We start from the raw sequence: 26,251 nt of genomic DNA on the forward strand, positions 1-26,251 counted from the left end.
TCTGAAACCATGCACGGGTCGGTTAGTGTGCCGTAGAAGAAGTAGGGGCCTGTGGGTTTGGTAGATAGGTCGACTGTTGGAGATGGCTTTGGTGCCTGATAGAAATAGTTGGGAGGAGAGTTCCGCAGTTTTAGAACAAAGGGTGAGATTTTGGAGTATGAGGCTTGGGATGCAGGCGTGATATACAATGGGGCTGAGCTTTTGAAGGGACTTCAAAGTTACAAATGGGTGTTCGAGGACCTGCTTAAATGTTAGATGTAGAAAACTGATCTTCTTCTCGAGTTGTTTCTGAAATACGATGACATAACCATATGCTTTCAACTATCCAGCCTCTCAGGCTAATGTTGATATAAAAGCGAGATTGACTTAGGATATTCATTGTCATCTAGATCACTATACGATATACCTTCTAATGCCCCCAAAATAGGGCGGGTCGGCAGTATACTATTGAACCGTCTTTTCATTCCTGCATCTGGCTCGACACACCACTACCGAATAGTAGATCGGTCCTCGTCTCTCGATCCCAAACCTTCACTCCATCACTCTTCCTCTTGAAGTACAGAATCCGATGCATGGGGATAAACGCCTCATCGGTCAGATCTGCCTTCCATTGCCCCACCGGCATTTCCCTCTCCCCAAGGAAGCGATCGTCATAGCCGACAATGTAATCTTCAATATCAAATTCTGCATCCCAGCGAAGTCGGTTTAGAACATCACTAGCAGACCGTAGCTTTGTCCCTTCAGGAATCCAGACGGCCTTCGCGCCACGGATAGGCATGGCCCGTTGGCGTGGCTGTGTTAGCTCTTCATTCTCTTCATCCTCTAGATCAATCTCATCTTCATCATCATCGAATGAGTCTTCATCGTAAGCCGCATTTCCCCAGTTGGAACTATCGACCCGAAGACCGCTGAGCGCAGATGGCTGAACTAGGCTAACGTCAACCCAGCTGGAAGAACTGTCGAAGTAGTTCTCGTCTTCACGGATTTGCTCGGCAAAGGTATTCAGCACAGCCAAGAGGGAGATCTGGGCCGATTGTCGGTCGGCATCGCTTAATGGGGTTGCTCCTGGCGTACTTTCCCTAGCCAGGCCAATCAAATAGCAACCTTGGTATTCTTTGGTAGTCTCGTCGACTTCTTCCATATCTGTGAACCGAGCTGGCCAGATCCGGGCGTGGATGTCGGGGAATCTTCGATGAATATCTATTCATGTTTAGCTCATAGTGAGAAAAACGTATGCAATGGATGTAACCTACCAACGAGAAGCGATACGCATCGCCACTCCAACCACCCGACCAGCATTCTGCCCTTTGTCGCTGCACCGCCCCAGTACTGAACGTTCACCTTTGCATAGCTTCGATATGATTTAAAGAATTCGTCTGCACCGGTGGAGTTCTCAACAGACCCAGCCAACTGTTCCCAGGTGACACCTTGTCTGGACAAGAGCTGATCAGCCCGTTGGAACTCTTGTACCAGTGTTCTCGTTGAAGGGATCGAAGCTGCACGGGCAACGTTGACTTTCGGTTGGTGCTGGCTAAGGATCACCAACGGCTCCCGTTGAGGTCGGAAGTATCGCGGTGCTGACTTATAGAAACTGGGATCATACACAACATTTTTCTCCCAGTTGAATAGTGCATAGTGCTTGAAGAATGTGGTGACGATATCTGCTGTTGAGATGCTGCCGGCCTGGCGGAATGAGAGCGTACAGATACGCCCTAGGAGCAAGGTAATGTGAATTCCCCCAAGATAACCCAGCTTGGAGGAGTAGATCCCGCGTCGCTGGGCCCACAGCTTGATAAAACGATAGGCAAGACGGAACGACGCTAGGTCTGGGATTGTTCGTTGCAGATAGTGCATGTCGCGGAGGGAGTTGAGCTTGAGCAATGATTGCATAGGGAGGTCAAAGGTAGAGTCACCTGCAGGGAGCTCTAAAGCTTGTGGCCAGCTATTACTGCGTTAGCTATCATACTATGTGAGGGAATATAGGTGCTAATGGAGGAGTTACCTTTCAACGACACGGGTTGCTGCGCAATACTGTAGATCAATACGTACGCCACGAACCTCCAACTCCAACATTGTTCCAGATGCTGCCTTCACCTTTCGGAGAAGCGCAATGTCGCTGTCCGTTGCTCGCCGTAGCTTCGCAATCATCAGGGCGAAGAATGTCCGTGGGCTGACTTGTCCAATGACTAGAATATCCATATCGGACGAGCTGTTCCACACACCGAAGCCATATGAGCCAACAGGTACAACTGCGAATAACAGATCTACCTTAGTATCAGCTGGCAGGTTGGCATCACGCTGGTTGACGAGCTGTTTGATCGACTCGAAAGCCTCCTTCCGCTGTGCAATTTCCTCATCTGATGGAAAGGCCTGATGCTCTCTCAGACATTTCTTCAAGCCATCGACACCTCCAAGACTCGATGCCGCCTTTTCAATTGCGATGGAGGCCCTTTCGCTTCCCGGATCTTCAGAACTCGGGCCATCCAACCTCAATGTCGCTCTCACTCCCCAATGATCACTTGCGACCTGGTTTTCCTCTCCACTGGAAAATCCGAACAGGTTATATGAGAGAACTTTGGATTCTTCGCCACGTACAAGAATCCGATCATATCTTTGAGGTCGATTGTGAAAGCTTTGTCCTGCGATTCGTGCGGCGTGTTCATTTTCAGTAGGGTCATATGTTGCGCCTTCCTCGCCTTCATACAATGTTCCAAGATCTAACCTACTCTGGGGGTTCCCTAGGCCACTATTGGCGACACTGCTAGCACGACTAGCGTAGTAACAATCCGAGAGACCGACCTCAGTCAACATCATGTCCAGAGATGCCAGCACCGACGCGCCTTGTGCCGAGATCGACCTCCGCTTCAATGCCGTGTCGATGGTATAAGATGAAGTCGCAATGTTGAAATCTCCCGCAACAACCCAGTGGTTATTAGGGTAATTCCCAGACAGATATCTGAGTACCGTTTGAAGTTGGGACCGTTTCGCCATGATAGAACTGTCAATGAGACCACAGCTCAGGTGTACACCTGTCACAATGAGAGGGAAGAATTTCGAATCGTGAAAGGTTCCCAAGTCCTCTAGCTGAAGTACGACTGCGCCTTTATGCCGCTTGTCGAACGGTAGCCACTCCCACCGGAACTGCCAACGGCTGAGCACGACAATGTTTCGGAGGCTGTTTAGCGGGCCGATTTCGGCCTGGTCGGGTGGTCCATGGGTTGTGAAGGGGTAACGGAGGCGGATCTCCTTGTCTCGGAGAAGGAAGGACAAAAAATCGTCAGCTACCTCCTGGAGGATGAGAACATCGGCGGTTGCAGCGTCGGAGAGTAGGTTCTGGAGGAGTAGGGGATACCTCTCCGTCGGAGGCGGATGGGGGGATTCAATGAGAACATTGTACGACGCAACAGTTACCGGTGATTCCATCCGCTTTCCTTCTGTTGGCGAAGGTGACTTTGGCATAGCAGTCCATTTTCCTTCTTCGCTATCGTCCTCAGCAGGCGAGAACTGAAACGTAGTCGCCGAGTGAGCTGGCAACGAGGATGGCGAGGAGTATTCAAGAGCTTGAGAGTTCGATGAAGGTGTACCAGACAGTGAAACAGCCCCCCAGACTACCATGGGGCTGGAAGCAGTATCTAGCCCCTGCGATCGGTCACGGATCAAAATCACCAGTTCTTCCACTTCCCACTCAATGGCGGGAATCAAGCCGATTTTGTCTAGCAGAAATTGCCTCTCGGCCAAATTATCTGCCTCGCTTTGACCAACTGTGAGATGCAGCTGGCCAGAGGCCCGCGATTGATCACCGAAAGCATCTATAATATCTCGTTGCAGCTGTGTTAGGGCCTTCAAACCATCGCTTCCACTATCCGTGAGATAAACTGTATTACTGCGCTTGTGGGCGAAGAAATCTGGTGTATCCAGCCGCAGACGGATGGGGTCAACTTCTTTCCTGTTGCTTAGAACTGATTGTACCAATTTGGAAGCTTGGGGAAGTGCCTCTGGAGCCACGAATGGGTAAATCAGATTGGCATGTGGTGGCCATCTTCCATGTGCTTTGTCATATAAAGCTCGTAGACGGTCAATATCTCCGGTTAAATGCGACGGAGGAACCACACATAAGGCTGTTTCGTATGACGTCAGGGTTATAGGTCGGCTTTCCTCGTTAGACGCCATGGGTATCGTAGATTATCCTAAAATACGCTCAGAGATGCCAAGACGAATCTAAAAAGAACTGCTAAACCAGACGGCTAAAACAAACGGCTGAACAAAAAGTACAGTAGGACAATTCGATGTTCTTTGTTTTTCTTAAAAATAAAGACATGAGAATATTCTCATGAATAGGTTATTATTTAAACTCATTCAAGCTTTGTTTTCAAGAGCAGAATTGGTCTGGAAGTGAGTTCTCCACCGAACAGTCGAAGACCCAGAGATTGACCCAGGATGAGTGAACGTGACTCACGGCAGTGGCGGTGCGCTAAAAATACGAGTGAGTAGCTTTCCCCACATTGAGTCACGATCTAAATCCTACCCTAAGTTATACACAGTTAGTTCACTTCTATAAACAGTACACTGGTGCAAGCTTGCATTCGCTTCATGTAGGATCTTTACAATACTCAGTACATGAGAGATTCTTCAGGATTTGGACAAGGGCCTCACCGCTTATAGGGTGTAAGGCATTTTCGGGAAGCCCTGTGCTAAGTATTGATAGTCGCGGTCGCATGTGTTGGGGTCTACGTAACAAGGTGTACCTAGCAGAGAGATGCCATCCTGAATGGGAGAGATATTTCTTTCTAATTTCCTTGGTAGCCTTTTTCGCACAGCGAAGGGTGTCCGAATACATTTGCTCATCTTCACCGAACCCTCAGTAATGTCGCTTTTAATATGTTCATTGTCTTGGCAGCGATCGGCGACGCGAGCTCAAGACATGCGACGCCGTTATTTTGTGCGTGGGGTTATGCAGGGTTGATGAGTAACATTGCTATTATCTTCCTTGGCATGAGGTTTCCAGTAGACTTTATCCACTAATAGGGTTCCAAGCATATTTACTGATTTGGGAAAACATAAACCCAGTTGTACCAACTTCAAACGAGCCTGGGGATACCAATCCAACTCCAAGGAAACCAGCAGGGCGGAGCAGGTTTCGAATTTTGGCGGCTCCTAAGTACGCTCAAGAGTTTTAAGAGGTTAGATACTGGCTAGGTCGCTAGTTTAGGGCTCTTATGTGATGATACCATGTGATGACCAGGCCCCCAAATTGGGTCTTGGTCTGAGAATCTACGACCTAGTGAGATCTGTGGATCAAACTTGATAAAAAGATTCCATCGTATTATATTACTTATTCGAGTATAGATAACTGATGCAACGCCGTTGTGAAACACAGATAATACCAAAACATGAAAGCTATGCCTAAGTCAACAGCCCCTAGGGACGAACTAATGACTTCCTTCACCGTGCTCCTGCTGGCCATTGCCGTGGCCCTTGGCCTCCTGGCCATGGCCCTCAGGCGACTCGTCATGGCCGTGACCCTTCCCCTCCTGACCATGGCCCTCCGACGACTCGTCATGGCCGTGGCCCTTCCCTTCCTGAGCATGGCCCTCTGGCGACTCGTCATGGCCGTGACCCTTCCCTTCCTGACCATGACCCCCCCAGGACTGGCCATTGCTGTGACCCTTCCCCTCCTGACCATGGCCCTCCGACGACTCGTCATGGCCGTGACCCTTCCCTTCCTGAGCATGGCCCTCCGGCGACTCGTCATGGCCCGCAGGACCATGGTCGCGGCAGGACGGAACCTTCTCCTGATAATCACAGATCCCAAGCTTAGAGTTATATGCTGTTCCGGGGCCGCAAGTCTTGTGGGCAGGAATTCCGCCAGCAGAGCATTCGAAGAAGCTGTGGCAATCAGAGTGATCGGGCCAAGTAGCTCCCGTCTCACAGCTGGGCCGAGCGGCTGCAGAGAATGCAAAGAGGGAAGTGGCAAAGATAGCCAGAGCTTTGAAGGAGGTGAATTGCATTTTGACGCTGTGAGGAACCGAGCTGTTAATAGCTGCAGTGACGGGGGAGGATAATCTGATCCTGACGATGCGGAAGCACGTACGCTAAGTGTGGGACGGTGTTGTCACTTTGGAATAGATGGCCTCGAGATAGAATGGGCTGTGGATGAGAAATACGGTCAAGGTTGTCGCTGGTGTCTTGTTGTCGAAGTAACTTGATGTTGTCGATGAATGGATCATGATAGCTGAAGATTATCCCGGCTTTTATAGATTCGTGCTTCTATACAAATTTTGCTGATGGCAAGGGATGCACAAAAACTGCATTCTTGGATCATCCCCTGAATGCCAGTATGCCTCCCCTGTCACTAAAGGGGGAGCAATTGACAACATCCTGTCACTAGAATGCTGTGGAAACGGTAGTTAGACGGATCGAATCGGAAATGACAAGTGCATTGAGCAACTTGGTTCCGAACAGTTTGGTGCTCCACTTCCCCAGCCCTGTGGGGGAAGACAACGTCTTCGGCACTTTGGGACAGGGTTATCCCTTGCCATCCCCAACTATGCCCGCAAACTAGCGAGTCCGTCGGGGCTCGACAATGTGATTGGAATTAATGAAACCGGGTTGGCACCACGAGCCCTGTTTTCTGCAACGAAGCACATTATGACCCTAGCTCAGCATTTGATAGGGACTATGTAGGGGGTCTTCGAAGACGGAAACCGCACAAAAGCGCTTCATTCCAGTGCATTCCGCGCTGAATATTAGCGATAGGGAAACCTGAACGCGAGATGAAGCCAAACAGCACTCTCGGAATCCTGCACATCGAACTGGAAAATAGCAATAGCACGGGAGAACGGCTGCGACCGAGTTCGAGACTATTGAAAGAATGCAGGCTATTGCAATGTCACCAAAAACCTTCTTCGCTTCCGTCCCTGTCACCCCCTTGACTCCTTTCAACTCCATCGCTTATTGTCAATTGAGTTTTCTCCCTTACATTAATTTGCTAATCTCTTCCAACGTTGAGCTTGTTGAAACTTTCTTTTGTACGCAAAGTAATGATGGTGGTCATCTGATTTGAATTTAAATAGGAAACAAGAATGAAACAGAGAGAGAGCTGAAAGAGGCTATACATTTCAAATCTTATTGCATTCGGGGGCATAAATTGTAATGTCACTACTTTTGGACACGCTACAGGCTATTTCCCTAAACATCCTGTACGCTCTGTCTCATGTATCGTGCAGTTGGTGCCCGCGCTTCATGCTCCCGTTTTCGAACGGGAGTGATCGTTTATCATAGATTTCACCCCTTCTTGGAGAGGGCGGAATGGGATTGCTACCACAGCCTGGAGTACATGTCGAGTATCGTGCAATTTGCCATTAGGGTTCTAAACCAGGTCCAGACTCTCAACAGCCGACCATCTTGAAATAGTCTGCATTGTTTCTAAGAGCACTGCGCGGAATGCGGCACGAGCGCTCTGTCCCTGGGAAAAACATGCGGGATTTTCCTCTATGATTGGCTTCTACTGCAGAACAGATGGGAAGAACATTCTATTAGCACATTGGCGATATCTGGCATTACCTAGTGTTCGAGGTCTAAAATTCAAGGAGCACAATTGAGGGTGAATATAGGTCTGATCATTCCTACCTAGTGGCCTGCGTGGCCCGAATACTCGAGTCTATCTTGGCACTCGACGGTTGTAAGGCCATTGAGGTAGACTGCAGGGGGTCATGGACCCAGCTCTCCTCTACATTGGTCAATCCCACGTTAAGCCCCCCCTGGAGGGAGGGGATGTGACATACCATCAACCATAGTATGATTAATATTGTGTTTGATCGGTGGTGGTACCGTGCCACACTCCGTTCACTGAGGGCAACCACTGATATGCCCAACAATATACATCGCTTGCCCGGCAGTCTTGGTGCTATACTGAGTCATGTCGTGGGTCCTGTCGCCATTCATGGGCACTGACTCGAAGGAAGTCTCCGAACCTTTGATACAACCGATTTGAGCTTTTCAATACTCGACATCGATCATATGCTGACTCGCTAAATTCTCGAAATGAAACGGCTTCTCGCAAGTCCTGCATGATGAATGAACAGCCTAGTAATTTTTCTCGTGCATTTGGTGATTAGAGAAATGCTTGATTAGAAATCTTTTGCTGAGAGCCTTGTATTATTGCCAAAGATTATGGGTATCCGGGTGGTCCTCGTGGTCATTTATATAACGAGAGGAGACTAGACAAGTTTCAAATAATATATTTTTGGGAAGAACCTTATAAAGCACACAACTAATCAAGTCACCTTGTAACAATGGATGCTAATTTTGCGCTGCTAAGTAGCAAATCAACCAAGGCCGAGTACACTCTGTTAGCCAGATTTCATTTCAGAGCTGAGGGGGATAGCTATGTGGTTCCTTTCCTCTTTGTCTATGCAGAAGCCATGTTGATTAATGCTAGAAGTCTAATTGGTTTCAACTGCTAGTACAACATGCTTTATCTCATGTTATAGTCTAGACAAAACGGAATGTTGGGCAGTGCAGGACAAGATATTCGCCTGCTGCTCCCCGTAGCTCCTACAATGATATGTATTGTATCTCGTTGGAGCCATTGGCAGGATAATGGATTCACCAAAGTCAGGGAGTCATTGAATATCCACTCAATACAGACCAATCTCCATTAGCCAATCTTCGGTGGCCAGCTTGGGCTCCCATACAAGTTCTCATAATACATCAGAAACATGAGAATCTCGCAAACATATTCCGGCATGCCATACAAATTCTTGTCAAAACAGGGTATCCAGGGCACGTTGTGGAGGGCTTCTTTCTGCATATTAATAAGCCTTTTTAGTCTTCACCTACCCCGCTTCTTCTCGGCTACTCCCTGTCGGAAGATAGATCAGCATGAAGACACCTAAGTAGGTTTCCTACCTATGGGCTCTAAACACAACCGCGTAAGTCATACACATTCTAGTGTCTCATCCACTAGAACACACCGAGAAACCTGAGGCTTTGCAATGAGTCGTGGAAGAATGTAATAGAACTTAAACTTTACGAGAAACTGATTCGGCGGAGAGAACTGCAAGAACGCATGCCTAACAACACCAGACACTTAAAACTGACGTGGCAATAAGGCCTACACATCACAAAATCGAGTGAGGCTGGCTGAGAAGTTACAGTTGGTGCTAGCGAGATCAGCTGTGCTGAGCACGAGTCGACGAATTAAATACTTTGCATACAGCTGATGAGATTCATAAAAAGGAAATGATATTCCAACCAACCCACAGGGATCAGCAAGACTCTTTCGCATCCCACCATTATAGGACGAAAACTCCAAAGGGTGGGGCCGCGGGCACCTCAGCCGCACCTCAGCTGTACATGATCCGTGCCAGACTCTGCATCTGCTGATAAAATAAATAGTAACAAGTAGATGCCATGGAACCTCCGGAGCAATAATACCCTGATCAGACTACGTACTTATTGTGTGTTTCGCTCAATCCCTCTTCTAAGGTGCCAGAAATACAGCCATGAATCACGTTTATGGAAGGTACGATGGGCAGTATAAGCGCGCGAACCATGATTAGACACTAACTTAAAACACAGAATGCCCACCGGTGAAGGTAATGGAGATGACTCAAATCATAGACTGTATGCACTCGAGCAGCGCCTCCAGGAGTTAGAATCGAAGCTAGGGGGCATGAACGGCACGCATGATAGCTCTGGAGAAGTGAAAGACCTGGAGCGTCGGGTCGAGGAACTGAGTACACGGCTGGAAAACGTGATAGCGCAGTCGACTAGTAAGCCGTCAGGAGGGACGGCTAATCCTATGAGTCAGAGTAGGCAGCGCCTCTTCTCTTCTTCACACGGCTATCAACCTCCCAATCTGGTACCTATTAGCTGACTATGCATCTAGCCAACATCGACGTGAGTGAGCATGGGGTTGCGCGCCGCGTCGAGGCCGGGAGAGCTGCTGTAACCCGACGAAAAGGAGGAGGTCCGACTCGAATCAACTTCCAACAACGCTTCGATCGCGTTCCACATGTCCAGATTACCCCCGAGCGATTCGGGGGCACCGGAAACTTTGAAAACTTTTGGTTGTACCTCTTCAATGATGGACCACCCTGTGTTGATCGTGACGGCTTCGAGGTTGGCAGTTACGTTGGTGTTGGACACACTGTTGTTTTTAGATGGTTAGCTGTGGAGATCGTTTGAGGCTGAGCAGTCTGTTTATCTCAATGCTTACTTCCCTATTCAACTAACACTAGAGATAGAAACTGGCCGTTTACCTGTTCATATTTTCTCTTCCCAATTTCCCTCTAGATACTCCAAATAGCTGTGGGCGTGAGGGAAGACATTGGATTAGCTCCAGCTATTAACTAAGCATTTCAGTGCCTTCTACTATATGGAAGATAGAGAGTTGATCTATTCAGACTAAGAGTATCATGTGCTCCGTTATATTGTTGAACCCGCATTGAATCGTACTCTGCTGTGCATTAAACTTGCAGTTTCTAGGATAGTATCACCACTGGTGTCATCAGATAGACCAACACTCTTGTCACCGAGATCAACGAGAATGGAGGTGTACAGGACCCAACTTAACCGTCATCGTCATCAGACATAAGTCAAGCGCCGAAACGGAGGTTTTGCCATATACGAGTATCTGTGAAAAGAGGAGAACGACTGACTACATTCTGGACCCAGGTGAGGGACGGAGAGCCGCCTTTTACGCGTATCTAGTCTCCTAATGTAATACCAATATGGCATTACAGTTTCATCTGCTGTTGATATAATCACCTATATTTCGCTGACATCCACATTAACAAGACAAATCGCTAGATGTAAGTTATATTTTATGGTTTGGCTGTGTTCGTGTGCATCACACTATTGGGTGACATTGAGTGATTCTATTTGTGATGCGTTAGGTGTTCTCAGCTAAGGCAACCCTAAGGGGCTTGGTTGCGACACGCGTTGTGATAAAGTTTGCGTGGACCGAAAATGGGGAATGTTCAGAACAATGATAAACACTCGACGGCGTTGATCGAGGAAAATGTTAGATGATGAAAACAAGTATCATGATTGCTCTCACTCTGCGACATTTCTGGTCCTGGAGCAGAAGCGCCAAGGGATGAAGAACACTAAGGCCCCCAAGGCCTCCCAAGGCCTCCTAGGGCTCGTATTGACAGACCCTAAGACTACCTGGAATTAGATCGTAACATTCTACTCGCGTACGAAAGATTGCTTTTAGATACTTAGGAGAGAGCCACATCCGAAGATGACGATTCATGATATCCTGATATTCCGTTCTTCTCAGTGCTCCTGGCCTCGACCACTGAATTTGAATTGTGTCCACTCATCTGAGCTGCAAATTGCCAAGGAGCACTCCCCTTATCTGGTTGTCTGAGGTCATCCCTAATTAAACAACTAGTGTCTGAACATCTCTATATCCAGGTCCCATTGCAGCATCGCATTCTCGCTTTCCATCTTTCAAAATGGTTGAATTTGGCCAGATATATGCTTTCCCGGGTAACCCCCGGGGAGCACGAGTGAGTAATTATTCCATCAATATCTTGGCTTCTAGCATCTCTGCTAAGCATTAGTTTCCTCAGGCGCAAGTAATCGCCGCCCTCGGAGGCCTAGACGTGCCCTTTACCCCAGGCTTCATTCCTCTCCACACTAACCGGACAGAGGAATTTAAGCAGAAGTTTCCCATGGGCAAGATCCCGACACTGGAAGTGTTTGCTAAAGACGCTGAGGGAAACCTCATCAAAGACAAGGACGGCAACAACGTTGTCAAGTTCTCCCTCGTGGAGGGCCTCGCCCTCGCCACCTACCTCGCCAGTAAGGGGGGCAAGGCCTCTCAGCTCCTAGGCACAACTGACGAGGCGTCAGCCAAGATCATGGAGTGGGTATCCTTTGCCGAAACCGAGCTCACTATACCATCGGGCGATCCCATCACGATGACCGCCCGCCCACTTCAGCGGTTTAATGAGAAGTTATACCAAAAGAAATGCAAGGCCGTGGCTCAAGCCCTAGATCGGTTGGAGCTAGAGCTAAAAAAGGGCAATAAATTCCTGGTCGGACAGAAGATCACCATTGCGGATGTCTTTGTTGGGTCTTGGCTGCATTTCGGGGTGGCGATGCTAGTTGATGCCGAATGGCGTAAACAGATACCACATTGTATGCGCTACCTACAAGGCATTAGCGAAATACCTGAATTCAGGAAGACCTTTGGGGACGTGACGATGGTGCAGGAACGGCCGGTGGCACCACCACCAGACCAACCCCTGCTAGACCCGAGTGCGGATGAATGAGGGAGATGAGCGAGTTTATCGACACTTAAATGCTGTTTGGTAGTGCATCTTTAGATGCACTATGGGCTGGGATGAGGGTGTTATTAAATCCCTTTTGCTTTAACGTCACCCTAGACTATTAGTGCTCTATCTAAAGGCTTAGAGACCAGAGCTATGTTAGGGAAGAAACAATATTATACCTTGTCAGGTCGCGTACTCAAGTTCAGTCAAACTCAGCTTTGTTGCGACGACGCTTCGCACACAATAGAGCCACCACAACAATATATATTATTATTGACATTAGTGTCCTGGATTCCTAGTAGGCTAGGTAAAATATAGATAACTTTCTTATAGGAGATCAGCCCTCTGTTAATCAATCTCAAGTGGACGGAATTTGTATTCTCTACACCGACGGGCGATAATACCCAATGAACAGCGCATAGAACGTTCAGCGGACTGTCGTTGTTGGGCCGATCTTCATAGAAGCCCTTAACCCCCTTTTCGCCCTCTTCTTTTCACAGTGACTTGTATGTACCGAGCCATAGTAACCCACCATTTGTTCCCCTGTCAGCTTCCTGCCGTCCTCTCCAATGAAGAAGAATGAGGAATGGGCGGCCCAAATGGCTAAAGGCTACGGACCACTCTGACCTCTTCCTTGCTCATGAGAGGGGCTGGCAACCTATGATACTGTCGATCGGCTGGTCGGACCCATGATGCTATATTTCAATGACTGCTGTTGTGTCGCAGAGCTATACTGGTTGTATTAAAGTACTTCTGTAAACCTAAGGGTTTATTTCCAAAATGGCCATCTTTAGCCGACGGGTAATTCTATTCAAAAAGTGATGGCTATTCGATTGACTATTGCTGGTGTTATGCATACCGTCCAACACATGCCGTGGGCTGTGATAGCAAAACGAAACCTTAACCACGAGATACACAGCCTGGGGCCAACAAGAAGGTAAATTGCGCGAAAATGAACCTTCTGATAGGGAAGGTTGCCCATGGCCTGCTTAACGCAAAGGTAAATCTACATCCTGGACAAGTTTCACAGCACTGGGGTAAACATCCTGCAGACCTTCGGCGGCGGCATCGTGAACCATGTCCTGCAGATTAGCGGTAAAGTCCATCTGTCCATATGCCTGAACCGCTCCAAGGAATGTGATGTTCTCACCATATTCCCCACCTTTGTCGTCTGCGCCCAGATAGTCCAGCATACCTCCGGTCAGCGGGACTAACAAGTCCACATCAAGCTTGTCGCGGCAATTGTCGCATTCCTCAACGTCCCAACGACTCAATATGGGCTCCCGTCCGATCTCAATCAACTCCATTTTGCCAGGAGGTTTCGCGAACATACGGATCACAAAGGAACCACGGTGTACCGCACGGTTAACGGTAATCTTCTTCACCTTCTTCACCCTATCATCGCCCTCCTCCGGACCCCTAATCGGGCTTGTAACAGGCTGACGGGGAGAAGCTAGATGATCGAGAGAGCCAGGCCCGTAGTTGTATCCGTGATCTCCCTCAATTTTCTCAATATTTACAAGGTCCTTAGATTTCCAATATCCTTGGTCAGGCTTTTTGAATGGCTGGAGATCAGTATCCATGCTCAACTTGGTCTTTGGAGGCATTTCTCCCACTCCTTCGTTAAGTACTGCCCCAGGATCATTGGGGTCTATCTCTAGATTGGTAGTGGAGCCGTGCCTTCGTTGCCATAACCAGAAGACGTAATCCACGAAGCAGTGATGGAAGAAAAAGATTGGATCGAAGCTGGCGGTCTCGTTATCGCCCATATCCCCATTTGCGCCAGGTATTTCATTAGCGTTGTATACGCCTGGCTGATAAAAGCCCCCAACGGCAAGATGCATCGCATTATGCGGGCTTTCAAGTGAGGTGAGATGCGGGGAGGTTTGGTTGAGCGAAGACTTCTTTTGTGATGTGATGTTGGAGAAAATGGTATAGTTAGGAGCATCGAGGCAGTAGTTATACCTTCCGAGCACGGAGGTGGTGTCAGTAATTTTAGTTTCTTTGATCCCATCAGGAGTTATCTTAATATTTCCCTGGAGCCAACTCGAGACATTGCGGTTCAGTAGGATAGTACACCAGTCATGGTGTGCATAGTCTGAATTTTGGCTTCGCGTCGCCAATCTATCCCAGGCGTTGCCGACCAAGCCAGAGCGCGGGTATCGGACAGTCTGGTAGTCAAGCGGTTTACTGTACCGATGGGCAGCACCCTCTACTTCATGCTTAAGCTCCTCTTGAAGCTTGTATGAGAAGAGAGGGTTGGGGATATCTTGACCTCCAAGTCTGAACTTCTCCCTGGTGAGAACCTCGGGAATCGGCATCGGCTTTTTGTTCTGGTCCAGCTCACACTCATCCCAGAATGGAAGGGCAACATCCTCACAGCCGGGCACCGTGCGCATAGCGTCCTCATAGCGCAGCAGATACATTCGATGCCAAGTTGGGAACAGGACATTGCCGTGATGACAGTAGCCACCCCACCAGTTGGGATTGGTCTTGCCCTGGCCTTGGAAGGGCTCCCCGTGGTATCCGGCCAGCTTGAAGAACGAGTTTGCCTCACGGGGGTTCCTCTTTTGCAGCTCGTGAATGGCCTTCACAACTTTCTCGAGTGTCTCTACAGCATTTTGAGACTCGGTATCGACAGCTTCGTCACTCTCTTTCGTTTTGTAGTAAAGATAACTGAGACGGTTCAGGGACTGGCGCACACGAGTCATGACTGCACAGATGATGAGAAATCGAGAATAATTGATGGGAAAGACTGATTGGATCTGAGTTCTAAAGAACTTGCTAAAGTGTTTCTGCTTGGAGCCCTTTCCTCCATCCTGCCATCTGGGGCAGATGAAGACCTTTATAAGTTTGATCTCGGCTTGTATAGTTAATCCATTGTCATCGATAGGCGACAGTGCCCAAACCAATTCTGCAAACGGATACAAGAAAAATAGGCCTTGAAGGCCCTCGTTATGCCCGACTTCCCAAGATACCGTATATTATGCAGGTAGTATCCTGTTTCTCTCGCATACACGAAAGGCAATATAGCGTTCCCAGATGGACGATCGCAGGGATCATCGCCATTCTACGACCACGCAGGACCTATGGAAGCTAGCTCTAGTGGTCACTGGCCATTCACCTACATAATGGCAACGATATAACTAATTGCATGTCGAGGGCGCATCGTTGGTGTTCCGCTTGCCGCATTCCTCTGCCAGCGCATCACCGTACTGGAGATGCTAGCTGCACCATTAAAATGGCTAACACCACCTCCACAACAAAATCATTGCAGCTAGCTATCATTCAAACTGAACTTCCTCTTCTGGACCCATACATCCTTTGGCAGGGATGCAAAGCATTGGGCATCAGTACAGTAAAATGATGTACATATTTGCTGGATTCTGATACGCTATACAAATACCCTGGTCCACTACATGCCAGCACATGCATGCCGAGCCTACATCGCCGGTATGGCCAACCAATAATCGCTGCTGCTTTGTCAACCCAGGGCGTCATGGACAACTGTATGACTATCCAGTGAGAAAAGTCCCCTTGGTGTTGCGGCCCACATAAGCTTTGATTCCTCAGCCACTCCGTACTACAACCCATAATTCAACTTGTTTTATGTCGCTATACATACATAGATGTCCTCGCTCTATATGATGCGAGACTTGTATGTCAGTCGCATCAAGTAACACAACAGCAGCATCGTAGTGTAAAAAGGAACAAAGTCATCTATGGTCCACGTTGATGGTTTTATCATTTTAATCTCTGCTTCGGAGGGGAAACACTGCATGGCCCTCCTCCAATTCCTGTTGGTTCCGATTTAATAACGCTAAACATATATAGAACTGCAAAAGGGACTACATGCGGGGTTAATACATCAGTAGTTACGTATGTCGTATATGCATGGTGTATCAAACTTTTGCCTATCACCTTTTACTATGACACACACTACCCTCTCCTACTTTGTATGGCTCAATGACTCCTGAACATCTGATCGAAGTAGTAGCAGCGATAAGCGGAATCAACCGACTTCATCATTGCTAGAAGATAATACTGATCGTGATGTGTCACTCCAACATGCCGGTTCTTACAGTGATGTGGCCAAGATGCATTTCTACATGTCCATATTAGCCCTGGACCATGACGTCATATTCGTTACTTCTATCAACCTGTCAATTGATAGACTAGGATCCTGGAGTTCAAATCTAATAGTGATATGAGCAGCTCTCCAGTTCGTTATGGACACCACGTCAGCATAAAGCCTTAGCTACTCCATCAACTTATGATGGCCAGCGTGCTGTATTCGTGGTAAAGAACCCAAATCGATAGAATATTTCAAGATTACAATAGATCAAGGCCCATGCTAATTATAGACAAAGATTTAGAAATACCCATAACTGCGGTTGGATGCTTTTGCTGAAATAGACAAGGCGGGAGCCGGGTATGGTGAGAGGGCTAAAGACATTCGAAGCCTTCCACGACGTGGATTGCGCTTTCTGGGAGACAAACAGTACTAGCACTTTGTCAGGTCGCGTCCTCAAGCCCAGTCAGATTTAGCTATGTGGCAACACCCTTTTGCACACACACCAGAGCCATCGCAGTTATGGATGTTAGTATAAAAAGTAGGCAATAGCCCTCGGTGTTAAATGGATCCCTTGTAGGTCAGCCAGAATCTGGATAACCTTCTTCATAGGAGATACGCCTCTTAAAGTGAGGTTAGTAAAGTTGGCTTCAAGGCCTGCTTGTATGACCGACTGGACCCAGGTTGGTGCCAACAGATTACAGAATGCGTACGCTACTCTGTTCCCACCAAGTTTCAGTCTACTTTCCGCTGCAGTGGCACAGGCTTGACCTGGAAAGCGTCAGCTTAGGTAAAACGCCCAATGGGCCAATGTTCAGCAAGTCAGGATCTCGAGCAGCTAGAGCGAAACCTCAAACTTTCGTGATAGCTAGTTGCGCATCTCCGTGAAGTTGCTTAAAAGTTCATCCCCAGGCCCTAAATTACATGCCAAGATCGATATAAATCAGATACTTGGAGACCCTGAGCTGGCTGTAAGTGTGGCTGCTATTTTAAAGCACAAGCAAAGAAACACCGGGTGGCTTATGAAAAGCAGATTTGGAGTCAAATGTTCTCTACCAAATAGATTTCTCCTTACTTAGGTATATCTGTACAGGAATCCCGAACCGTGCAAAAAGCACAGAATCTGCATATGAGGCCGCAGACCGTGATATACTATATAGAGTGTTATAACTATTAATAACTTTCTTAAACAGGAGTAAAAGAAGAATATTAAATAGGAAAGATAAGTATATCATACAGAGTGTATAATTTTAAATAAGTATGGATTTATTAGGCAATATCCGTAGACGAGCTTAGGTATAATCGGGAACATCTCTCTATAGTAATTGAGATGTTTGTACAAGTTGCAGCAGCAGACGCTGGTGTAGATCCTTGTCTCCCAGTGAGCAAAAGAAAAATGAAAAGATAGCAAAGAATACAAGTTCATATTTCTGGCAGCTCTAGTTATAGTAAGAGGCTTCCCGTCCGCTCAACCATACTTAAGCCACACGCCGGGAGGTATAACCGTATAAGCCTATCTGGCGGGGAGCTTTAGTCACGTGCAAGAGGGCTGTAGCGGATAATACAGAACGGGTGTAGATTGCATTCCATGCACAATGAATGTCAAGAGGGTAGTTCAAGAACATATACTCCGTAGAAAATGAACAAGTCAAAGTCATTAATATATTTATATACAACAATAAAAGATTTATTAATTAATTGCACCATTACTATAGAAAACTACTGAGAAAGTCGGGATTGAAAACTCCAAGTTTGAGCAGATGTTGGATGCGCTAATATTTCCTAGCCCTGATAGTTCTTTTTTTTTTTTTTCCCCGCGTTAACCTGCTGAACACAACACTTTAACTGCCCCTGGTGGATACTTTTTAATTATTTTATTAAATGATGTTCACTTCACTAGTACAATTCTTAAAAAAATTAATTATTCTAGTAAATATTGTCTACTGAACACTTCTTGAACAACCTGTTGAACCATTCTCATGAACATCTTTTGAACATCCTGTTAAACACTTCACAACCACTGTGGTGAGATCTTTGAACACCTTAGAATATTGTTGGATAATTATTTCCCCACAATCACAGTATAACACCCCCCAACCCTTCTCCTTTATTATATCTACAACCTCGACGGAAGCTACGGTATAAGATGCCTCTCATCTCTCCTCTGAGTCTTGACTCTTCCCATTCCCAAATACCTTCTGTTATCTTCTCCAGAAAAATCACTATCTAGGTGTACCGTCTCGCCCGCCTAATAGCAATATTGCAAATTACCTCTACTTGCTGTTCCCCTTTTTCTTCTCAATTTTTACTTGTCCCATATCATGGTCCAGTTTCAGACTCAGCCCGCTGCCATGCAGCAAGGACGACAAAGCCTTGTTAATGGCCAACCCAGTATGGCCGTGCAGGTTCCATTTCACGGAAACAATCCAATGCCACAAACTGGGAACGCTGCCCCATCCAGACAGGTAGTCAACTCTTTCAACGCCATGGGAGCACAACAACACGGACCTGGTACGATGGCCCAGCAGCAAGCTGGGAGGGCCACCCTATACAGGTTGCCACCCAATTCAACCAACGTCACCGGGCCACAACAGCAAGCACCTGCTATGATGGCCCCGCCGCAGGGTGGGATTGTCACGTCATATGGCCAGCCAGTCAATTTAATCCACTCCATAGGACCACATTATCAAGCACCTAGTACGGTGGCCCAGCCGCAAGCACCGATCGCAGGCCAGCATCAGGCTTGGAACACCCGCCAACCGCCACAAGCACCACAGCTCTCCCCACAACAACATGCCAAGGTGGCGCAGATCAAGGAAGAAAGAATGAAATTCAAACAGGAGCTGATGGAAGATGTTCGCAAGGATATGGCAAACGTCCGCCAGGAGATGATGGCAGAAGTCCACCAGGAGATGGAACGGGCCCGCCAGGAGATGCAGCAATTTAAACAACAGGCTGAAAAGAGAATGCTCCACGATGTTCAACAACAACTTACTCTATTGTTCCAGTTGGTAGAGAAGAGTCAAATCCCTGGGCTGCTGGCCAGGATCAAAGAGCTAGGAGGATAGGCAATATATGAGACGAGATTACTCGATGAAGGTATATATATATATATATTTGGGGGTGGTCTGTCAAAAGAGAGCGAACTGGGGTGGAATTAGATGTCCCGGGTCCTTGATGCCAAGCATGGCATCCTTGGGTCTCTGACTTTTGGGTTTGATCAGCCGATGAGAACCTAGATCTTCTCGCTGAGCAAGATGTGGTCATGTGAGAGTCGGAGGAGTAACCCTCTCGCTGATGACCTCGCAAAAGTCTCCATCGTCAGTATCTCCGAACTTGTATCCAATGTAATCAGTCTAGGTGATGTCAATTGCTTCGTCCACTAATGTTCCTGTCATTCATGAAGGTTCTGCCCCATCCGTCCTCAGGTCTGAATTCCAGTAGTAGACTAAGTTTTGGCAAGGTTGATTGCCCATCACCCTGTGTTGCTGAACTCAGTGGGATGTTTGCAATTAATGTTTGGGCGCTCTGATTGGCCGAAAGGTCTCACCGTCGTCAAAGCGGACAGGAGATACATATTACCGTTTTCGGAAGGGTAGGTCCTTGGCAATCACGTGTCGTTTCTAAGATACTGTAGGGAGAATGCTGGGCCAAAGTTTCCAACACCCCATTACTTGCAAACTCGTGTTGACCACCGTGGTGGCTTGCAACTAACGGGTATTTACAATCTGAGTAGTAGAAACATCTTTGCTTCTCGGTCAACGGCATTCCGCATGCGGAAGTCGGGATACTGACTGTAGCAATCCGACGAGGGTTTGAAAAGTATCATGAAGGGTTGACACTATTTATATAATCCAGATTGGAACTGAAATGGAGTCAAAAGATATTGATATCTTTATAAAAACGTACTTTCAACGTATAAAGAAGAGGGCTAACTTTTGCGACGTGTGCCGGATATGTTGGCATGTTATTAAAGTATATCCAGTGTTGTACCCACCCTTCCCTCTCGAAAACGATACTAGTACTTACTAGTAAGAACTTGAACGCATGATGCTCGAACCGGCTACTACGGAAGCAAGTATTACATGTAGTAATTTACGGTCTGATAATCAAAAGGGAGCAATTCAATAACAAGTCACATCTTGTTAGCTTAGTATTTGCAGCGGAATCGATAGTCGGGTCGACCCAATGTCACGAGAACGGGTACAAAGAGGAAGTGATTGCCCCGAATTGAGCCCAGATTCCTAAAGCCCATTCCAGCTCTATGGGTTTGATTTGTTTGCACTGCAATCGACTATTCTAGACTATCTCCAGCGCCTATGCTGCCAAGATCCGCCCATAAATAGAAACAATCATAATCTGAATAGTCACGTAACAATTAAAAAGGTTATCTATCATTATCTATCTCTATATCGCACTTTTCTTGTAAAACCATTCCCGTATATAACACATACAAAGAAAACGTAAATATCAGAGACACAGGTATACCGCATATATTAAGCCAAGAGCGCCTAGCGGTGGCGCTCAGTCAACGTACTTGGGAAGCGTCTTCAGGATGCCATCCCGGGCGATGTCCTCCATCGCCTTGGTGATCTCCTGGATGAACCGCTTGTCGCCGCGCAAATCGTCACCAAACAGGCTCTTGATGCTGAGTAGCTCGGCCGGGTTGGTGCCTCCTGCGCGGGCCTTGGCCTGCAGCTCCTCGCGCATCGGGTCGTCGACCTCGAACGTCTTGCCGCTGTCGTCGACGCCGTTAATGTAATGGAACCAAGCGGCGGCGACGAAGCACAGGCGACGGAATGGGCCAGTAACCCAGATTGCCTCAGCAATCGAAGGCATGATAAACTGTGGAATCTTGCCGGACGCGTTGAGGCAGATGCGGGGCAGTTGGTCCATGATGGTTGGGTTGGAGAAGCGCTCGATGAGCGTCTTGCAGTACTCATCAATGTTGACGCCCGGGATCTCGGGCAACAGCGGCTTCACCTCGTCCTGCATCATTTGCCACACGAACTTACTGAACACTGGGTGCTCCATGACCTCGTGGACATATTTGAAGCCTGCCAGCTGCCCTGGGTAACCTATGGCCGAGTGGCTGCCGTTGAGCAGGCGCAGCTTGTGCTTTTCGAACTGCTCAACGTCATGGACGTTCTTCACCACCTGGGCACCGACCTTCTCAAACGGTGGGCGGCCATCGGAGAACTGATCCTCAATGACCCATTGCATAAAGGGCTCGGTGACGACGGGCCACGAGTCCTCGATGGCAAAGTTGTCGGCGAGGGCCGTTTTATCCGTGGCGGATGTCTGAGGGGTGATGCGGTCGACCATGGCGTTGGGGAAGGCACCTTGTTCGGCAATCCACTTCGCGATCTCGGGGTTGCGCAGACGTGCAAAGGACTCGAGCATGTGGCGTGTGATGGAGCCGTTCTTTTGCATGTTATCGCAGGACATGACGGTGAAGGGCTTGAGCCCTTGCTGGTAGCGGCGTGCCAGAGCGGCATAGAGGAAGCCGAACGTGGTGCGGGGGGTCTTCTCGTTGGCCGGCTGGAGGTCGAACTGGATGTCAGGGTGCTCACTTTGCAGCTCGTGTGTGTTCTCGTTGTAGTAGTAACCGCTCTCGGTGATGGTGAGCGACACAATGTGGGTATCCGGGTGCGCCATCTTGGCGATGACGGCCTCCCGGTCATCGGGGGCAAAGAGATAGGAATTGATGCTCCCAACCACATGGGCAAAGCTGCCCTTGGCCGAACGCTCAATGACGGTGTAGAGGTGGTCCTGCGACCCTAAGGCATCGCGCATGGCGGCGTCAAAGGGCTGCAAGCCAACACCACAAATTGCGTAGTCAGTCACACCATGCTTCTGCATCAACTGGTCGACATAGACAGCCAAGTGGGCTCGGTGAAAGCCGCCGACGCCAACGTGGACAATTCCTTCCTTGACGGCGCCACCGCGCTGGTAGGTTGGAGCCTTGACCTGGGCCTCACCTGCCGCCGCAATTTGGGACAAGTTCTTGTTGTTGAGCTTGAGGGGAGCCATTGTGAATGTGTGAGGAAGAGAAAGAGAGGAATGGGAAAAAATCACCACGGGCGAGAAGGCGAGAGATAAAAGGGGGATGTTTTTTCTGGCTGGGGCGCTGACTCGACCAGGGTCACCGCCAGTCTTTTTGACCGCTGATTAGAACAGGATTACATCATGTGGTGGGGAGCTGAACTCACGACTCACGAGGTTCTCGAATTTTTCTTTTTCTTTTTCTGCCACTTGGAAAAATTGAAAAAGTACAATCCAATTAGATAAGCATTCCTTTTTTTTCTTTTTTTGGTTGTTTCGCCGCTATCGGTCGCCGTATCACATTAAACTAATCGTGCTTAAGGTTTTCATGTACGAAGCTCACTTTTTGTCAATGGAACAAAAAGAAAAACTCTGAGATCCACCCAGAGAAAACCCTAAAACCTGTCAGCGGTTGACCATGGACCAAAGATATACATCGCTGGCAGTAAAATTCCTACCAGACTTGAACGTCAATCCCGAGCCAACACTCGGAAAATAAGGGGAGAGCCACGGACGGCAGACGGGAATATTCTTGGATTGGGCTGATGGCAAACTTCAAAGTCCCGGGGGACCACTCCACAACCCCAGCGCCTTCCCTGGACCCACGAAGAGACCGGGGGCAACTCACTGAGCCATAGAACATGATCGAAGCTTCCCCCAAATCCCTTGCCGTTACTAGTTACTGTCAATTGCCGCGGGAACCTGTGTGTCTCCAAGGATCCAAGTGGGCAGAAGTTGATCGGGCCGAGACGGTATTGGTAGCAAGGTGTGGGTTCCTGGCAATAAACCCACATCAACCGGGTCAGAGGGATGAGCACGGTTGGTATTCCCAAAGATGGGGGTGTGGCTCCTGCGACCCTCTTCTCATCGATCCCAATAAAATGCCCAGTATCACATCGGTCTCTCCGAGGGAGGGTATCCAGCATGCCTGAGCACAGCCCCGATGCTCGTAACCACTCCCGGTCAGATATCATCGTCGCAATGGAATATGTCTTTCAGACAAGGGTCGTAGGGGCGGGCTTTGCATTGCGGCGCCGGGAGTTCCTGGTCCAGAGATCCAGCATCGGCAGGATATGAGCGGGATTGACAGGAAGCTATACACATATTGTTTCTAAGTTTTCCGGTCGTAGATCCAGCGGGAGGGGATGCCCGGTGAGAGAGCTCCCAGCAACTAAGAAGGTAAGTTGTTATTCTTTTTCTCCTCTGAGGGGTCTGTCCAACCCCTCCTCACCAGTGATCCACGTGATCGTCGGCCGAGTGAACTCAATTGCCACGCATCCAGTATTTCCACCGCGTATCCCACTGCATATTTCGCACGAAATGTGACATGTAGCCCTGCATGTATCATATACCAGATACCGTTTTCTACAGACTAATAACACCTAGCGACGCCCGCGTCAAAGTCAGCAAACAACTTCATCAGATGCAGATGTGGCTGTTCAATGGCGAGATGCATAGATGTCAGTCTGAAGTCCCTCGTGACCAAGAAGCGCTGCAAGGTGAAGCGGTGTGCATTTACTGTCACTGTGAGCTTGGAAGTTAACTTCATGCTCGGACCAGGCGAAGGCGATCTCCTCGTTCTTAAGGGCGACTCACTAGCGCAAACCCATACGGCCACTCAATGCCCGATATCGCGTATCCAGCTGCGCATGATGGTCTCCTACTAGCTCCAAGGATCTTTCCAACATTGATATGCATACATGACTCGTATACCTTATTTCAGTCGGCGGATGGTTCGGTCGGGGGCAATTGTTTGACATCACCACTCGCGATTAAGTTTTTGCATCGTCGGGAGAGAGCATCCGCAATACCGCTTGACTATGGCCAGTGGTGGACGGAACCACGGAACCCCCTCCAGTCAGCCGTCGGAGGCATAAACTCTAATCTATTGTCGCCTTGATCCTTGGACCCTGCCACCATTTGTGGCCCCAGACAAACCAATCAATAATGGCGAACAATATCACTGCCAGAAAGACGGGCGCGGCATGGCTCATGTTCTTCGCTGTTACCGGGTAATTCGGGTGAAACGCGAGGAAGATGATGAGAATGGGATAAGCGCTGTCCTGGTCCAGAGTTGCGAGGGACAGGAGCGGATTGAAGGCCGTGGTGGAATCGATTATAGTATTGGTCCGAATTTCTGCAAGTGATTCATGCGTTGAGACAAAAGCGTCGGTCTCACCTTGCAAAGAACACAGGAATCGAGGAGCGAACGGAGTAAGATCGTAAGTTCAATGGTACTGGCCTCCAGCCAGCGAAAGAGCCATGCCCAGTGACCTGATAATTGACAATATCAGTAGATGAGGGCCACAGGGCCCCCATTCTCTAAACCCGTAAACATAATAGCCCCGATTGCTTCCCACGGGGGCTGCAGAGTTGCGGCAAAGGATCGCATTAGAAGGAACCCAAGACATCGATATGATAGTTTAGACCGACAAATCCTTAGGTCTATTGATCTTGCTTTTGTTCGATACACATACCTCAAGGCCGTGTTTCCGCTGAGACTTTTGGCTCCGACAAGGTAAAGACCTCCGCACGGTGTCGCGGGGCACCTTGTGCTCGCCATAGTCGTAAGGCATTTCAACCTCCTTGTACACCATCGCTGTTATCGTTGAATAGGGCTGTTGGATTAACTTCCTTTCGAAAGGAACGAAGGCGGTTAGGGTGTAGTTTGAGAGCTGAGTACGGGGTTATAGGAAGTGTTTAGAGGAAAATAAAGAGAGAATAAGAAGATTCGAGAAGAGAAGTTTCCCACCCTCATTTGCTAGATTGTGCTAAGGCGATAGACTATACTCATGAAACCCTGTCCAACCTCTACCTTCTAGTGTTATGTAGTAAGTATCAACCAAGTTCTAGCCCTGGTCGGGATCACAACCAGAGCCAAGGCTACACCGAGTATTACGGTTACAGTGATTGAAAGGGTACCAGGAGACATCACAATAATATACTAAATAATAGCCTGCTTTAGTCTGCTCCGTCAATTTCTCTTTGCTAGATTACACTCCAGGGACGCTTTGGCTTGACTGCGAGCTACAGGTTGGAAGCGAATAACATCTCCAACATGATGCTAGACACACGGGCTCTCTCCCTCTTTCTCTCTCTCCGTTTCCTTTTAATTTTCTTTGGACACTCGAAAAACTATTTACACCATGTTCTTTCGCTTCCACATTCCTGGCCTTGGTTTTCAGTTCCGTTTCACAATGCCTACATCGCGACAGCTACTCCTTGCCGATGCAAGCATTTAGGGACGGTTTTCAGTGTATCCGCTTGCAACCAGTATGACCTTTCCTTTACAGTTATGATTCCTGTACCGGACGTACTTATTAAATTTCTTCTCTGGTCTACTAACATTGCGCTCCGCCGCGCAGGGGGGATGACGGAAGCCGGCATTATTACGACATGCATCCCTACTCTGTACCGTATCATGAGCAGCCTGGCCCTTGGAGTGAACAGAGCTCATATCCCCGAGGAGTTAGAGCTGATCTCATCGAAGAAATGTAACTGGGCAGGATCTGGTTCTCACGTTGTTTCTCCAACGGGGCCCAGCTCCCAGTCTAGGAAAGGAGGGCGGCTCAAGGCCCTCCACTATCCTCGAGAAGTCGGTGAGAGAGAAAACAAGAGAGCCGTACAGAAAGAATATCACTGTTTATACCTGTAATCTTGATAGGGCCGAAAGCATGACAAGAATCACCTCATCGCATGATGCAGTCGCGAGGCCTTTCAATGAACCGACTGATGGTGATTGTCAGAGAAAGATGGTTCCCAAGACAGAATACATAAGGACAGCTAGTAATTCAGTGATATAAGTGTAATAGTTAGGTGGAAACTATATTATTCTCTACTCAAG

The 26,251-nt window shown here is 48.2% G+C and overlaps 10 protein-coding genes across 10 annotated transcripts; 4 read left to right on the forward strand and 6 right to left on the reverse strand.

Moving 5' to 3' along the window:
- Positions 1-235: 235 nt before the first annotated feature.
- Positions 236-4,261, reverse strand: BDV38DRAFT_3094 (uncharacterized protein). The gene is made up of 3 exons (XM_032063149.1): positions 2,003-4,261; positions 1,254-1,942; positions 236-1,200 (listed from the first exon to the last, which is right to left on the reverse strand). Exons 1-3 carry the CDS (start codon positions 4,168-4,170, stop codon positions 461-463), a joined length of 3,597 nt encoding a protein of 1,198 aa, XP_031919834.1. The 5' UTR covers positions 4,171-4,261; the 3' UTR covers positions 236-460.
- A 260-nt stretch (positions 4,262-4,521) lies between these two features.
- On the reverse strand, positions 4,522-5,401 carry BDV38DRAFT_232045 (uncharacterized protein). The gene has a single exon (XM_032052998.1). It carries the CDS (start codon positions 4,835-4,837, stop codon positions 4,589-4,591), a length of 249 nt encoding a protein of 82 aa, XP_031919835.1. The 5' UTR covers positions 4,838-5,401; the 3' UTR covers positions 4,522-4,588.
- Positions 5,402-5,429: 28 nt separating this feature from the next.
- BDV38DRAFT_276848 (uncharacterized protein) lies at positions 5,430-6,008 on the reverse strand (the record flags this gene model as incomplete). Its single annotated transcript, XM_032058341.1, has 1 exon — positions 5,430-6,008. One exon carries the CDS (start codon positions 6,006-6,008, stop codon positions 5,430-5,432), a length of 579 nt encoding a protein of 192 aa, XP_031919836.1.
- A 3,172-nt stretch (positions 6,009-9,180) lies between these two features.
- BDV38DRAFT_232050 (uncharacterized protein) lies at positions 9,181-10,681 on the forward strand. Its single transcript, XM_032052999.1, has 3 exons — positions 9,181-9,815; positions 9,893-10,200; positions 10,251-10,681. Exons 1-2 carry the CDS (start codon positions 9,584-9,586, stop codon positions 10,189-10,191), a joined length of 531 nt encoding a protein of 176 aa, XP_031919837.1. The 5' UTR covers positions 9,181-9,583; the 3' UTR covers positions 10,192-10,200; positions 10,251-10,681.
- A 787-nt stretch (positions 10,682-11,468) lies between these two features.
- Positions 11,469-12,290, forward strand: BDV38DRAFT_276850 (glutathione S-transferase family protein; the record flags this gene model as incomplete). Its single annotated transcript, XM_032058342.1, has 2 exons — positions 11,469-11,522; positions 11,586-12,290. The coding sequence occupies 2 exons, from the start codon at positions 11,469-11,471 to the stop codon at positions 12,288-12,290; spliced, it is 759 nt and encodes a 252-aa protein (XP_031919838.1).
- Positions 12,291-13,314: 1,024 nt separating this feature from the next.
- On the reverse strand, positions 13,315-15,711 carry BDV38DRAFT_289639 (tyrosinase family protein; the record flags this gene model as incomplete). The annotated part of the gene is made up of 3 exons (XM_032061293.1): positions 13,315-13,372; positions 13,506-14,966; positions 15,707-15,711. The coding sequence occupies 3 exons, from the start codon at positions 15,709-15,711 to the stop codon at positions 13,315-13,317; spliced, it is 1,524 nt and encodes a 507-aa protein (XP_031919839.1).
- A 2,972-nt stretch (positions 15,712-18,683) lies between these two features.
- Positions 18,684-19,430, forward strand: BDV38DRAFT_276852 (uncharacterized protein; the record flags this gene model as incomplete). The annotated part of the gene is made up of 1 exon (XM_032058343.1): positions 18,684-19,430. One exon carries the CDS (start codon positions 18,684-18,686, stop codon positions 19,428-19,430), a length of 747 nt encoding a protein of 248 aa, XP_031919840.1.
- An 869-nt stretch (positions 19,431-20,299) lies between these two features.
- Positions 20,300-22,636, reverse strand: BDV38DRAFT_3176 (mannitol dehydrogenase family protein). Its single transcript, XM_032063165.1, has one exon. It carries the CDS (start codon positions 22,393-22,395, stop codon positions 20,887-20,889), a length of 1,509 nt encoding a protein of 502 aa, XP_031919841.1. The 5' UTR covers positions 22,396-22,636; the 3' UTR covers positions 20,300-20,886.
- Positions 22,605-23,479, reverse strand: BDV38DRAFT_3169 (uncharacterized protein). Its single transcript, XM_032063163.1, has 2 exons — positions 22,866-23,479; positions 22,605-22,802 (listed from the first exon to the last, which is right to left on the reverse strand). The coding sequence occupies exon 1, from the start codon at positions 23,379-23,381 to the stop codon at positions 22,878-22,880; it is 504 nt and encodes a 167-aa protein (XP_031919842.1). The 5' UTR covers positions 23,382-23,479; the 3' UTR covers positions 22,605-22,802; positions 22,866-22,877.
- Positions 23,480-25,096: 1,617 nt separating this feature from the next.
- Positions 25,097-26,120, forward strand: BDV38DRAFT_3283 (uncharacterized protein). Its single transcript, XM_032063177.1, has one exon. The coding sequence runs from the start codon at positions 25,466-25,468 to the stop codon at positions 26,060-26,062; it is 597 nt and encodes a 198-aa protein (XP_031919843.1). The 5' UTR covers positions 25,097-25,465; the 3' UTR covers positions 26,063-26,120.
- Positions 26,121-26,251: the final 131 nt, after the last annotated feature.

This window comes from Aspergillus pseudotamarii, assembly GCF_009193445.1.
Source record: "Aspergillus pseudotamarii strain CBS 117625 unplaced genomic scaffold BDV38scaffold_1, whole genome shotgun sequence".
Taxonomy (NCBI): Eukaryota; Fungi; Ascomycota; class Eurotiomycetes; order Eurotiales; family Aspergillaceae; genus Aspergillus; species Aspergillus pseudotamarii.